At 41.6% G+C, this 11,794-nt stretch overlaps 1 protein-coding gene across 2 annotated transcripts in view; it reads right to left on the bottom strand.

The window, feature by feature from the left end:
* Positions 1-7,959: 7,959 nt before the first annotated feature.
* Positions 7,960-11,794, bottom strand: part of EIF4E3 (eukaryotic translation initiation factor 4E family member 3) — a 40,234-nt gene continuing 36,399 nt past the window's right edge. For both annotated transcript variants that reach the window (XM_082702002.1, XM_082702003.1), the window contains exon 7: positions 7,960-10,008. In XM_082702002.1, coding sequence (XP_082558128.1) covers positions 9,962-10,008 — 47 coding nt within the window. In that variant the 3' untranslated portion in view covers positions 7,960-9,961. The remainder of the gene's footprint in view (positions 10,009-11,794) is intronic.

The following is an 11,794-nucleotide window of genomic DNA, read 5'->3' as shown; positions in this document are numbered from 1 at the left end:
TAGAGTCAACTAATAGAAGTACCATCGAGCAGCTCTCTACATGAGCAAAGTGCTGAGCTGGGTACTTAAGTATGTCATTGGCTTTGAAGAAGCTCTGTCTTCTTCCCTTCTGTAGATTAGGAAATTGGGGCTATGAGAGGATGAGTAACTTGCTTGAGGCACAAGCTAATGGGATTTCAACCCAATAAAACAAATTCCAAGCTAAGCTCTTTGCATTGTGCCAGTCTGCCTCCCTTCCGATTGCTGACATCCAAGGCTAAGGTTTGGAAATCCCAGAGTGGTTCAACGCAGAGAGAATCCCACAGTCTCCCACAAAAACCACCAAACCATTACCCAGGACACCTAACGCTCTGGTCAAGAAACCAAATCCCATCTTCCCCGTTCTTCTCCTTTCCAATCTCCAATAGAAGCATTTGCAAACACAAATAGTTAAAGGTCACCAGTAAGAAGTAGAAGAGGATTTTGCATGATCCATCTGTGCTGGGATAATCCAGAATTGGCCGTGAATATGTTGAAGGGCCTACACTACACCAGTAATTCTTTTCCACCTGCCATCCACACCAGTCAAATGTGTTATTCTTGTACATTCTTTGGAGGAGAGTGTTAGGCATGTGCGTCTACAGATTGGGCACTCAATAAGTGAGACAGAAAAGCAAACTTCAAGTACAAATTTTTTAATTCCCAGCTAAAACCTTGAACAAGTAAGCAAGTAGATGGTGTACACTGGTTTCGAGATAAATCTGCTCATGTGGAACTGATGCAAAGAAGCGGATTAGGAAATGTGTATTTTTCCCACATAAGGTATGGAATGAAGGAAAGATCGTTGATTTTAACAGCCAGGAGATTCGGGGAGCTGGCTGCAACTTTGCCTCCAACTGCTTGTGTGACCTTAAGCAAATTCTTTATGCTTTCTGGGTCATTTCTTCATCTGTAAAATGCAAAGGTTGAACTAGGCCAGCGAGCTTTCCATCTTTTTCTTAAAGCTGTAGGTCCTTTCCTTTACAAAGTCCTCTAAGCAGTGTCAAGATCTTTGTCTACTGGAATCTTCCATCAAGCCTAGTGTCAGGAGAACAGGCTAGAGCCACAGCACCTGAGCTGTCCCTTTGCTCTGTGACGAACTGCCTGCGTGACTGTGGGCAAGTTATTTCACCCCCTCGAGTCTTAGATTCCATGCACAGAAAATGGAGGGAACAATCATGACAGTGCCTCCTTGTATCTTGGGGAGAAGTAAATTAGTCTCTGTGCTTCCATGGCATGGAGCTCCAAACACCATTAGTTACCATTAAGTCACAGCTAGGAAGAGAGCCACACCGCATAGTAGAAGCGTACCAAACCCCATCGGCTCCCTGGCTTATGCGGGCAGCCCGGGCTTACAGGGTCATTTGGCACCTAGCGTTCAGAGAGCTTGTAAGTAACTTTGCTGAACCCAACTTTCACGAATAGAGGAGCTTCTATATAAAAAGGTAAAGGTGATATTTATCACCTGAGTGATAAAACCAGAAAGAAATGCAAGGAGTTGCTTACTGTAAGTCAGCATCAGGGTTATTCGAGCAGAGGCTCCTGGGATGGCTGGCAAAGATCTATTTCTCGACCTGGGTGCTGCTCTAGGAGTGTTCTGCATATAATGATTCACTAAGTTACACGTTTGTTTTGGGTGGTTTTCTGTATCTTTGTTTTATTTTTACAATAAAAAGTTTCTAAAAAGTGGTGTTTCATAAAACAAAATCAATGAGTATGTAAATTATGCCGAATGGCTTCCAAAATGTTAACAATTTGCCTTGCAATGCATGTCAGGATGGATGTGTTATTGTGTTACTACACTTTAAAAAATACTTTTAAAAATATACTTTACAATAGGAGCTTTGTTTGCAGTATCTAAAAGTATTTCTGTAGAACCAACCACCTGGAGAACACTTTTTGAAAGCCAACGGGCTTCTGTTAAACTGTTATTTATGATTCCATGACGTTGGATTTTTTTTTTTAAAAAGACACATTCTGAAAATCAGCGTCTTGTCCTTTATCATTTGACTATCTTTATGAAACACCAATTATTTTTGCCTCAAAAAGGGAATGCTGCATTAATATTTACCCTTCATTTCCAGCATTCTTTAGTCAGGGTGAGTCACAAAACTCCAAACTTTCTTAAGACCCGAAACCTCCCTCTAAGTCCATGCTTTCTAGAATTCTATATGTGCAAACAACAAATGATTTAAGTTCCCCAAGTGAAAGAGGAAATTGGGGAGTAAGAGCTTGTCCACATCTTTGAGGCTGGGAGGAGCCCACACATTTAACCATACCATCTGTACAAATCCTACCAGAGTCCAACATGCTTATGATTAGAAGGGCTTATGATTTATGCTTGCTAGTTAAATATGCTTATGATTTAAAATTATTTTCTCTGGCAAGAAATAACCTAGTCAGCGCCACAGCTTAGCCAGATGATGGGAAATAGATACATATTTCAATGGTACACATTTTAACTGGCTGAGCCCAGTAAATGCTACTGTTTTCTTTTCTTCCTGTAACAAAAGACCGATCTTCCTGTAGGATTCCAGAGGTTTTTAAACATACATTCATTACGGAAAGTAGTTAAAAAGTTCTGCAACAGAGGTTACTCTAACCAAAAGAATCACTGGGGTTGGCCTCTGAGAAACTGTATCTTCAGGGGGAAGGCAGAGCCCACAACCGAGAACACGTCCCCCAAAAGTGCATCGATAACCATTACATGATACAGCACCACAGAATACATGGCGGCAGTAATTAGACTCGAATGTGAGAAGGAGATATTGGGAAATCTTAACACCTTCAGGGTGTTATGCCCCGCCCCTCCAAGATTTCACAAAAAATCTGCTGTGTTCATGGTAACTGGGCATCACACACATAATCCTGAACCGCTTGCTTCTGCAGCGAGAGACAGGAAAGTCTGCAGATAAATGGGAGGAAGTACGAGTTCGCTGGTTTCTTTTTGTTTTTAGAGGGATATGTGGGACAGCCAGAAAGGAAGAGTAAGTTCACTTTACGTGGCGAAATGGGGGATAGTTGGATCTTAGGGGCAAGTCAGAGGACAGGAGAGAAATAAGAGTAATTGACTTATTCTAAAATGAGACCATTCTTAGCAAAAAGTAGTGAAAAGGAATGAAAATGAGTGAATTGTGTTTTCTAAATGCTGAAGAGGAACGCTGTCACCAAATATGTTCAACAGGGGAGTAGAAAAGCAGCCGTGTTTCCTGTCGGAGCACCTCAGACGGCTGTCTACGTGTCACACACCGTGTGTCACACGCCGTGCTGGGACCTTCACGCCCCTATGCCTGCTGGACCGAAAGGCTCAGCAAGAGTGGGAATAAACAGTGTGATGACCCTCACCACACATACACTCGGACCCTAGTTGAGATGAAGCAATGTGGTTAATGAAATGGCATGAAATTTTAAACCCGAGGGAGGAGAAGGACGTTTCTGTTCCACAGAATCCCAATACAGAGTGAAAATGAGTGGCAACAGATGAGAAAAAAAATCTCAGTAGAAAGCCTACAACCTCATGGACCCTTAAACCCCCACAAAATTATAACTTGAGAAAAGGAGCACCGATTCGTAACAGCACAGTCCCAAAGGAGAAAACTACAAGAACTTTTACATGAAAAGCCTAAACATTTGCCCTAAATACATAAATCACTACATTTTCGAGGAAGAAAAGTACAGTCTAGTCTTACCTTATTGCTGCAAAAGGCTGGAATAAAAATTACTGACTCATGGAAGCAACTTTCACATGTATCTGAACATCAAACACAACACACAATATAAAATCAAAAATAACTAGAACAGAAAAGTTTTCAGTCTGACCTTAAAAATACTGAGCAAATCACTGGATGAAGCCAGATCAAAAGGAAGGGCATTACACCAGCTTGTAGCCATATGTGGAAGGGCCCCAACCGCACAGGGCACAGATGGTATACAATGAGGAGGGGTGCGCAGCAGATCCAAAACATAAGGCAAATAAACCTGCTTCGGCTTTCACACAGGTAGGACAGTTTCAAAGGATGAATAACTTTGAATGCAACTGATAAGATTTTAAATTTGGGCTAACCGGTGCTAGATGTCTCCAGCTAAAGTGTGCTCACTGGCTTAAACTCTGAAATCCTTGGTGTAGTAATTTAAATGAAACTAAAATCTCAGGGAGGACACATACCAGGGGACGGTAACTTGTTATTAAATGATAACTGAGTAGTTAAAACTTAAAAAGCAAACAAACAAACAAACAAAAAACCCAAAACACGGTGGTTGTGAGCCATATTACCTGATTAAGGGGTTGGGGAGAAATAGGGGTTGGGGAGGAATTTAATGCATGCTCACAAAATTAATAGCTCTATTTGAAAGCAGAAACCCTACAAGTTTTATTAAAGTGTTCAAAGTCCCCATTCATCACAGAAGGAAAAGTGCTATAATTAAAATTTTCACCTCTTTAAACTTTCTTAGGTAAAAAAGACAAAAGATACCATTGATTTTCTACAGAAAACTCAGAAACGCTTGTATTTACTTCATGCTTGTTTCTCTAATACAAAGCTGACCGTTTTATAAATCTCGAACACTTGCTCCAAAATAAAAGTTTCAGAAAAATTCTCTCACTTCAACATTAGGAGTTGAAATCCTCACAAAGAAATCTTGCATTTCATTAAATGAGTTAGATAGCTTTTTTGAGGTAGCAACCTAAACAAACATTAAACACAGATTTCTTCAACCTCATGATTTCTGAAGGACACAAAAGCATAGAATATCCAAAAGGCCATTTTATTGGATATTCTAATCAGTACATTCAACACACACATATACAATGGAACTCTAAATTTCAGCAGCAATGATGGACAGAAAAATACTGACTTCACAATGACTTCTGATTATCATTTACATGGTTTTAGGGAATACTTACTTGATTTTTTTTGGACACTTCTTTGTATTAGAGAATCCCTCCACTTTAGTAACGGCTTTGCTAAGCTACGTCTAGAAGTGACAATTTTAGTGGAAATTCTTCCCAGGCTACTTTGATAGTCATTTGAACAGTTTTGCGTTATTTTACATGCAATTTTATAGCTCTATAACGTTCATTTAATCTTGTTCAATGATGCTGAACCCCAGATGCCATAAGATATTATAGAAAAGTAGTTACTGCACATATGGAGTAACTACTTTTTCTGAACATTAATTTCTTTTCTCTTAACATGCTGAAATGGTATTTAGAAAAGAGAAAAGCCACCACTCTGTAGTAAAGGTTTTATATCATGGACTTCCAGAGATGGGCTACTTATTACCGCTGTGGTCCTAGCCATAAAGTTCCTATTTACGAGCATGATCTTCTCAAGTCTTAGTGATAATGGCTTTCTCCAGCCTTCCTGGGGTTGTTGGTATTACAATTCCAATCAGGTCACCTGAGAGCTTGGGAAGATGGAGTGGGAGGCTCTCCTCCTTTGTGATAGGTGAGGGCTGGTTCTCCAAGTGAGGTCTGAGGGCCATCCACATTACAATCACTGGGACTCTTGCTAAAAAAGGCAGATATCTAGGCCTGCCAGACCTGGCGGATCAGAACCTCTAGGGCCGGGGCTGAGATACGTGCAAGTTGAGTAAGCACCTCAGTGATTCTTCTGCACGCTAAGGGGTGAGAAGCACTGGCAGATGATCTCGAAGGTCCCTTCCACTCTAAAATTCAAAGACTCGGTGAGTTTCCTTTTAGAAACGGAGTAGCGTCAGCAAGATGAGAGGATTTCTACGACACGAGATGTGACTTTGAGCCTGAATGCGCTAACCTGAGAAGTGCTTGGATGTGGATGTATATGTGAATATAGAAAACGGAAACAGAACAGCATAATCCGATGTGTAAAGAACCTATTTGAGCTTTCTTCCTTGTGACAGGACGAGGGGGAGAACCCACTCTAATCGCTAGGCAGAAGCATGGGTCCAAAGTGCGTTCACTACACCCCCCCAGCTCCCATCTTTTCCCTTGGCACCTTGTGACCCCTCCCACTTGTCCAGGCAATTACCCAGGCTTGTACAACCCTGAGTCGCCACACTCTTAAGTAATTTTTAATTGCTCTGCATACATTCTTTTCAGAAATAAACTACCTACAGGCAGTCCTCTACTTTTCCTTGTTAGGAGTGAAATCGTACAGAAATACACAGTCTAGGAAAGGTGAACAGCGAACTTATGTTTTTAAAGGCGAGTTCCATATTTAGAAAGCCCTTAAAAAAACCTGAAAACCAAACCCTAGTTTTACTTCTGCCTTTGGGCACAATATTTGATGAAACATTCCTGGTATTTCCTATATGTTAGTTTATTTCGTTCTTTCTCTTTGTCACTGCTTAGAGGCTCACTGAGAGCCTAAGAATTGAGCTTTTTAAAGCACATCCAGAGAGTTCTGTCTTTCACACGTTCTTCTCCGGTATTGGAGAGCTAAACTTCTATTGGTAGTATCTAACTGCATTTTTATAAAAGCAGAAGAGCAAAATGCACTTGAATCTTAAAATAATCGCACAGACCTAGCTGGGTTAACGGTGCTGAGCCGGACCGGTTGGCTGGAAGGCAGCGCCCTCATGTGATAGCTCCAAATGTTGTCACTTTTGTTTTAAGCACAAAAGATGGGACCTTCTAGGAGCTGGTCTTCTCACAGCAAAGGCCGACCTCCTGTCCCAACAAGGTTATTTTCAAACACCAAACTGGAGCACCGCTTTAGTCACTGAGAGTCAGAGGAAGAAAATGAGAGGCTTTCTGGCCACCTAGGGGCATATCACTGGCCAGACGGGCTCGGGTATGTAGTGCTTGGCCTGGGTGAGCTGTCTGGGAGTTCGGTTGACAGACTTGAGTGTTCTCAGTTTGAGGAATCTGGACTGGGTATGTAGCCTGCAGACTCTAACGCCCAGCTCTGTCCCTTGCTACCCCATGTCCTTTCACAAGGGACGGGTTTCGTCAAGGCTCTGCTAGGAGCCGGCGCCGTGTGTCTATGACTCAATGACACCCAAAGTTTCGTTCATCTATAAGGTCTTGGAACTGTGTGTATGGTGCAGGCCTGAGCTGAAGTCAAGAAGAGAGTTGAGAACGAGTCAAGTTAAACTATTTAAAGTTTTATGAGAGTTGTGTTTTCCCTTTTGCGTTTTTTTGCTGTCACTTTCACCGTGAATTTAATAGCCATGTTATAGTAAATGTACATGTTCACTGTAAACTATCCCCTCATTTCAGAAGTGTGGAAAAGTTGGGCGGTGAATCTTTAAGTGGAATAAGCCAACACTTCGGGTTGTGCTTACAGAAGAAAAGTGAATACAGAGACAAGTTACTTTAAGTGGGTATCACCTGTCCTTATTAAATGGGTGTCACTTCCCCAGTGTAAACAAGCACCTGTGATCTAATGACCTAGTATGGCGCAGTGGGAGGAGAAAGTGCACACTGGTTTCCCTCAGAGACCCTGGCTCTCCATCAAGACCTAAGGAAGGACAAAAGCGAGCAAGTCAGCACTGTGGTTTCCATCAGGCTCTCTGGAGAGAGGACAGGCTGTACCTGCAAGGTCAGGCCTGAAATCAGGATCCCCCCAAGGTGCCGCCCACCCCCACATGGGTACACTGCCCTAAACAAAAGTCTCATGCCCCACAAGATATTTCCTTGTATCTCAAAAAGAGTATTAGCTTCTTTAATCCAAGAAGGTAATGAGAGGTTTTTAGACTGATTAAATCAGCTTAGTTCATACAAAGTCTATTAGGAACTAAATATTCAATTAAAACAATTTCCAAAGCAAAATCTGACAGACTCCACTCTTAGAGTAATTTAGATAATAGGTTCTTAACATTTGGCAAATTAAATCCTTCTCACAGTTGGTATTTTCCACAGGGTCAGAAATAGGTGCAGAAGTTCTCTGGGACAAAAATCTACTTTGTGTGTTAAGCCATGTGCCACGATCAGAAACAACAGAAACTCGAGAACATTAATGTGAGCCTAGCATTCCTATTTATTTTTTTTCTTCAAAGGCTACATACATGCAGAAGCTGAACATGTCATCACAATGCTTTAAATAAAGTTCAAAAAAAAAATAAAAATACTTCAAAATCCATTTACTTATGGAAATATATATGACAATTAAAATGAAGATAGGTCAATCATCCTTTTTTTCTACTCTATCAGAAAAATACTTATATTATAAAAAAGAATTTAAATTCATGTTCAAAATAATTTTTTTAAAAATCCTTGATGAATAATTTAAAAAGAAGTTGGATGTTAGTACAATGTTAAGGAAGCAAGTTCCAGGCTTTTGTAAAAAGGGGTCTGAAATCCTTATACCTCATTCTGAAATCACTGAGGAAAGTCAGTTTAGAAACAAAGGAGGTTTTCATGACTGTGATCATTGAGATTATGGTTGATATGGTTAGCAATGCAAGTGAAGGGCACAACTTTTATAAATAGATATCGTTGGAAGTATTTAAAAATGTTTGATGGGAGAATTTTATTTACAAACACAGGCTGGAGGTTTGAAGAGGCCCCACCTCTCTCTGCTGGTCGATACTGCAAGAGGTATTAAAAATCCTGGGTACAACGAAGTTCTGGGCACAGGGAGGGTCCTTTCTGTGACATGTATAGCGTGCACTAGCTCCCTGGACTCGGAAAAAGCCGGGAAGAGGAAGTGTCTTCAAATGGCCCTGCCTTTTTCAAATAACAGCAGTAGGAGGCTTGGCAGAGTCGAGAGAGGGAAACTGGCACATTTTGGAAAGAGTCTCAGTGTTCCAGAGGCTGGCCATTTCCTTCTACTAAAACCGGCATTTCTTTGGTAACATAATACAATATATATCAACAATTCCAAAAATTACTCTCGACACAATGCACTCTACGGTCCACTTTGCTAATGTTCACATTCATCCTGGAAATGAGATTTACCTTCCTGCTCCTAAATGACAAAGGCAGGGGAGAGCTGCCCAGGCAGGAAGACTATCGATTATTGGAAATCATATACAATGTGAGCAGGAAAAAGGGATGATCTAACAAAGTGTGTTTGAAAGGATTTGGAAAGCCCTAAGTGGGCACATACATCCAAAATTCAGAAGTAGCTTTAATGCAAACAATTACAATACCTCTACCTCTTCAAATCAGAAATACAAGGTCTCCTACCAGGAGAAATCCATTGCACACTCTATGCCTATCCTTGGAGAGGGCCAAATTGAAATTCTGATTAGATATACTTCCATAGATGGTGTGAAGACCTCGAGTTTGATTTATATCCTGAAATATTCAACTATGATTATAGTTTTCATGTTCAGCAACCCAACTATTATTTTCCTTTTATTGCTAAAAAAAAAAAAAGTTTAAAAAGGAAAAATAAAAGAAGTGTGTGCTGTCAGTGCAATATCAGATTAAGTATGGTTTTTCTTTTCCCTGGGACAGAAGAAAACAATGCCCAGTGCACAGTCTTTAGGAATGTGTCACAACAAATAATCAAGACAGGTTTCACCAAGCTAGTATTCCTCCAAGTTCAGTGTGGTTTTCAAAAGCAGTATTGTCACGATTAGGCATATTCTCATGAACTAGGTACAGCAGAGCTACTCAAAGGGAAACCGATTTCTTGTGCCTCAATGAAAGGGGAGTGTAGAAAACAATAATTAGACTGAATAAGGAAATTTAAAAGGAAAAAAAGAACAACAACAATAACAACAAAAAAACAAAAAACAAACCCAGAGTGAAAAGAGCAGAGAATTTAGAAAGCAAAAGAGAGAGAGAGAGAAAAAAAAAAAAAAAAGCAAGTAATGTGACGGTAGAACCCCACACATTTCCCCCCACCCCACCTGCCACTTTGAGCCCTAATCGCCCCGTCTGCAAGGACAGAACCCACTCTAAATGGACCAGCATCGGGCTTCGGCAAGTCTTCTCTTCACTCTCCCTCCTGTTAAGACCGTTTCCAAAACCAATCAGCAAAGGACAAAGAATTCTTTACAGAGTGTGCAATTAGTGTTTTCCACGTCCACCTTCAAAAGCATGATGCTCTTCATGGGCTAAAGGACAGAAAAAAACAAAAAAGAAAAAAAGGAAAGAAAACTTTAAGCAAAGGATGGGGCAACCCTTCTCTAAGGCATCTCATTCAGTTTCCCCAAAGGCTGGCAAGAATGCAAATACCTTTTTGTGCCAGTAACTCTTAGCTAAGGCGTGCATTTCCTGAGAAACGTAATCATGAAAATTAAAACAAGGAATAAACAAGCAATGGGCATGCTGCCTGTTTCTTCTTGCTGTGCCGAGAGGATGAGTAATCCCCACGAGCTGATGAAGAGAATATGCAGGGCCTCCAATGCTATGGGGTGGGGGAGAATGTGCCCCACGGGATGCACAGGGTGGGGGAACCCAATGTTACCCACGCCAGGGCTGTGCACGGACCTATCTTTAAAAATAAAATAAAACAAAAACAAAGCAAAGCAAAGAACAACACAAGTGGGTAAGCAGTCCTATCACATCCCCCCACCGCTGAGCACCCTCTGTGGGAAATGAAATTTCATAAAACGGATGGGACTGTTATTTTTTCCAATCATGTTGTTCATTTTTTTCCCCCTCAGTCCTGTTGTCTGGCTGGCAAAGTCACTAATTACAGCTGGGGACCCTAGGATAAAAAATGGCGCTATCAAAGATACTTTTCAAAGACTTAAAATTTTATAAAGAAGTGGGAAATAAGACATTCATAATACATATAACATTTTCTCCAAGGCAAAAAAGGCTGAGTGTGAAAGTCCACTTCCTGGAATCTGACTAACATCGTCATGAAGCAAGGGCAGATTCTCTTCTCTTGAAGGGAAATGTTGCTCCAGCTTGGGTCTGATAAAGCCCAAGGCAACTCACAATTCTCTGTGCTTTGTCTCCCTGGGCCCTCCCCTGCGGGCTGTGCGGATGTCCTAGGAAGGCACGGATGGACTGGCCCATTCCACCTGTCAAGCCCCTCCCATTTCTCTGTCTTTAATAAAGACTAAGTTCTTCAGACTGTTGTCTGCAGGGGTGAAGCGGTGGGCACAGGGACCGTTTTCCCTTCAGGATCATCCTGGATGTTCGCCCCAACCTGTTCTTCATTTGGATAAAATCCTGGGGGAATCATACCTATTAGCTCCCAGGGTTACTGTGGGTTGGCCAAATTCCCAAGGAGACCCTACAATCCCAAATGACTTAACTGAATGCTTTTCGCATGTAGAACTTTACAAATATCCCCTACCTCCACTTTTTTCTCTTGAAAACAGCAAATATGGTCTGTTCTGCAGTGAAATATAGAGTGCCGCAGGGTCAGGTAGGGGAGGCCCAGACTCTTGGTGATGCTGGGCTCCAACTGAGGAACTGAGACATATGGATTGAGCCGGGATTTTCATGACTCTGAGTGTGAGGGCAGTCTGCGGCAGTCATGGCTGAGACATGGGAGTCGCGGAACTGTCACGGGTTATGGAGCTAGCTGAATAGAACATTCAGAACTGGGGGAGTCCTGCGAGATAGAAGTTCTTTCAGCCTTGGGTGAGCCTTGGTGGAAGATAATATAGAATTCTCGAAACTGGGAGTCAAGAGATCTTGTTCCGGAAAGGGGCGAGAATACGTATTTTGCGCTACACAGGCCGCGTGTTCTCTGTCCCAACAGTGAACTCTGCCACCATCGGCACTGAGCAGCCGTACACGGTATGTGCATGAACGGGCACCGCTAGGCACCCATACACTTTATCTATATATGGACACGGAAATTTGAATTTCATAGAATTTTCATGTGCTACGAAATGTCGTTCTTCCCCTGATTTTTTCCAACCATTTAAAGATGTGAAA

Source organism: Mustela nivalis (genome assembly GCF_964662115.1).
Source record: "Mustela nivalis genome assembly, chromosome: 1".
Lineage (NCBI taxonomy): Eukaryota > Metazoa > Chordata > Mammalia > Carnivora > Mustelidae > Mustela > Mustela nivalis.
The sequence above is the reverse complement of the archived record's forward strand: the minus strand, read 5'-3'. Positions and strand labels throughout refer to the sequence as shown.